This window comes from Sphaeroforma arctica (genome assembly GCF_001186125.1).
Source record: "Sphaeroforma arctica JP610 unplaced genomic scaffold supercont1.350, whole genome shotgun sequence".
Classification (NCBI taxonomy): Eukaryota; class Ichthyosporea; order Ichthyophonida; genus Sphaeroforma; species Sphaeroforma arctica.
This window is the reverse complement of record NW_014040208.1, coordinates 67,739-70,794: the sequence shown is the minus strand read 5'-3', so window position 1 is coordinate 70,794 and position 3,056 is coordinate 67,739. Positions and strand designations below refer to the sequence as shown.

The 3,056-nt window shown below is 41.4% G+C and overlaps 1 protein-coding gene across 2 annotated transcripts in view; it reads right to left on the bottom strand.

Moving 5' to 3' along the window:
* Positions 1–20: 20 nt before the first annotated feature.
* The window catches only part of SARC_05472, a 6,326-nt gene continuing 3,290 nt past the window's right edge, over positions 21–3,056 (bottom strand). The window contains exons 8-12 of one of the 2 annotated variants that reach the window (XM_014300673.1): positions 2,694–2,776; positions 2,390–2,475; positions 1,860–1,978; positions 1,293–1,553; positions 21–983 (exon numbers count right to left, since the gene is read on the bottom strand). In XM_014300673.1, the coding sequence (XP_014156148.1) occupies positions 798–983; positions 1,293–1,553; positions 1,860–1,978; positions 2,390–2,475; positions 2,694–2,776 (735 nt within the window). In that variant the 3' untranslated portion in view covers positions 21–797. The remainder of the gene's footprint in view (positions 984–1,292; positions 1,554–1,859; positions 1,979–2,389; positions 2,476–2,693; positions 2,777–3,056) is intronic. The other variant, XM_014300672.1, reaches the window with a different exon arrangement.

Below are 3,056 nucleotides of genomic sequence, written 5' to 3'. Positions count from 1 at the left end.
AGGGGCATTCACCATTGATAGACATTTTGCTTTATTCAGAAGATTTACAACTCTGACCGGGATTTCCCGGTCATCTACGGGTATCCTGTCCGCTTTGTGCATTTAATAATTCGTCTCTCATTCTTTCGATACCTCACTCTGTGCCGTGCCTTTCTCACGCACCTGATGTGTTGTGTTTTTTACTGTTTGTGCGTTTAGTGTGACTTTGAGGACAGTCTATGGGGTGTTTAAGGATTGGTTGCGTGCTGTACCGTATCTGGTCATTCGCGTCTGGTGTGCGGCTAACTTGCACAGGGACACAATAGTGTATATATGCACAATGCACCTGTATCCGCCGTGCACTCACCCAGCATACACCACGTGATTTTGCCTGTTGCTGATCAAATTTGATAGTAATAGGCTGATGACCAATCACATCCGACTTTAACAGGCCTATAACCAATCACATCTGATTGTTACAGGCTTATTATAGTCGTTTACATTGATTATGACAGTGGACGCGTAAGCCTGCGTACCACTGGTCGTTATATAAAAACATACATCGCCGATAAGATCGGTCCCTCTTCAATTACAATACACCTCATACCTCAAACAGCATCTATACCTAAACAGCGCTCCTTATATTCTATATCCGATTGGAAGCCACTGCCGGCATACATATACATCTCATAGATACCGACCAAGATTGGTGTACGTTGATCGCTTGACCGTACTATCTCTGTTATAGAACGCACATGCTCACAACAACCACGGTCATTCACATCGATTGGAAGAGGACTGTTTATACTACCTCTCCCCTATAGTACGTTTTCAGCCTGTTCCTCGGCGAGGTGAGCGACACGGAAGAATCGGTTGCTCGAGTACTTCTTTCGACACGCCTGGAATTTAGCCCGGGGCGAATTCTTAATTATTTGAAATATCTCCATCACACAGGGTGTGATATCATCTTCGTCGTACGTACTGTAGTAAACAATGTTCTCGTTCTGCATAGGGAGAGGTGAAATCGTTGATCAACATCTGGATATAAATGGAATCGTCGTCAACTTGACCCGAATCGCCGCGCGAGTAATACTAGTTTCATCGCAGGCCATGCAATTTTTAGTACGGAAACAGTATTGCTACCCAGTTTGAGAAGAATATATAGTAAAAGCCGCGTCAAACATACCACGCGACATCTAAACGTACTTTTACATATTTATCAGGTCTGCTAATTCATAGGTCCGCCGTGGAAGTATATGGTTTAACAAATTCGCTTGAAAATAGACGTGTAATAATATGTATACAACACCTACCCAGTTATCCAAGTCCATCATTTTCCGTGCCAGACACAATGACGCGGCTGCAATCTCGGATTGCTTATAGTTCTGCATTAGATGATAGTCCGTTAACGTCATCTCCATAAAGTACTTGGCGAGTGTGTGTGTCTGGGGGTCTGCTTCGGCGCTCTTCGACATCCGTCGTAGGAAGTGCAGGCATAGGGGCACTCCGAATTTGAAGCCCAGTGTGTTGAGGATCTTCCGCTCCATAACGAGAATCTCTTCTCGGTTGTATGCCTAAAAGTGAATATCGCAATATGGTCAGTATGTATGTATGCGCACATATATTTGAATGAAATATAGGCGTATATATCAGGTCGACTATAGATTTCTGCATAGCAGAACCCGCGAAAGTGATACGAAGACAATAGCAACAACATGATTTAATGGTATATATATACATATATATACCTATATGCACATGTCTACAAATGAAAAAAGAAGAATTCTGAGGAGTACCCACGTACAGCAATTACATAGGCTTGCATACGTGACCGCTTGTTTGTACATTTGAATTGATTTCAAAGGTAAATATAAACATACGTTATCTGTGATGTAGATGAAGTCGCGCACTTCCGGCGCGTATATTTCTTCGAACTTGGAGGCGATCAGCATGGCAGTGACACCAACCAGCTGAAGGCGGTTGCGGTCAATAACAGTCACTGGATAGGGAAGGAAATCGATGTGATTTTGTCAGCACATCAGTCATGATTTGCTACTTGGAACGTAGACGGTTGAAAACGGCCTTTACGTGATAGTAGGTCACGGTTTGTAAGCTAGCAGATATTGAAATTCGTAGTGAGTGCTATACTAGCTTACATCGCGTTTCTAACTCCAGAATTGACCGCACAATACATATAAAGCCAAAGAAGCATTCATGTGATGACACTTAAGCGGTACCAAAATCCCATTTTCGCCGGGCACAGTATCGAACCCAAAGTCAATTTTCGATAATAAGTTCCGAGCATGTCCCACCGATATAAGCAATATTACAATACAACAGCCGTGAAAAGGTCAATAGTGACAGAATTCATCCACTTCCAAAACGATGGACTATTAGTAGCAATGACAACAACCTGACAAGTATCGGTCGATGGTATTGATGGTTAAATGCAATGTCTCTTGGAGTAGCTTGAATTTGAGATGAACCTCTATCAGCCTGTTAGCATAGAGTGCGTAGTGGAAAATGTCAGTGCTACATAACATAAATAAAACAAAGTCTGTTTTCGGACAGGTAGGATACAGTTAGTGTAAACCCAAAGTGGAAAACGTATAAATGTCGAACGTATATGTATGACAACAACTAAGACATTGGTCTACACAATGTTGGCAAAATGTTAAAATTAAACCACATTGTATTCGAGTACTGACACATACCAGTCGATCAGGACCCCTCGCATCTTGGGTGTTATATCCGTTTGCATTTCGCTCATATAGTCGTCGGTAATGTGAAATGTACTCTGTAGCGAAAATAGGGAAAGCGCCTTTAGAAATCGAAAAACGTGGAGCAATAGACCGCGGCCAACATGATATTATTAGACACCACGTATACATATATATACTTTAATATAATAATATCTATTGAATGTCTCATAAAATGTGCACAATATATATATATATATATATATATATATATATACTATATATATATATGTGTGTGTGTGTGTGTGTGTGTGTGTGTGTGTGTGTGTGTGTGTGTGTGTGTGTGTGTGTGTAGTGTAGTAGTAGTCGTGTAGTAGT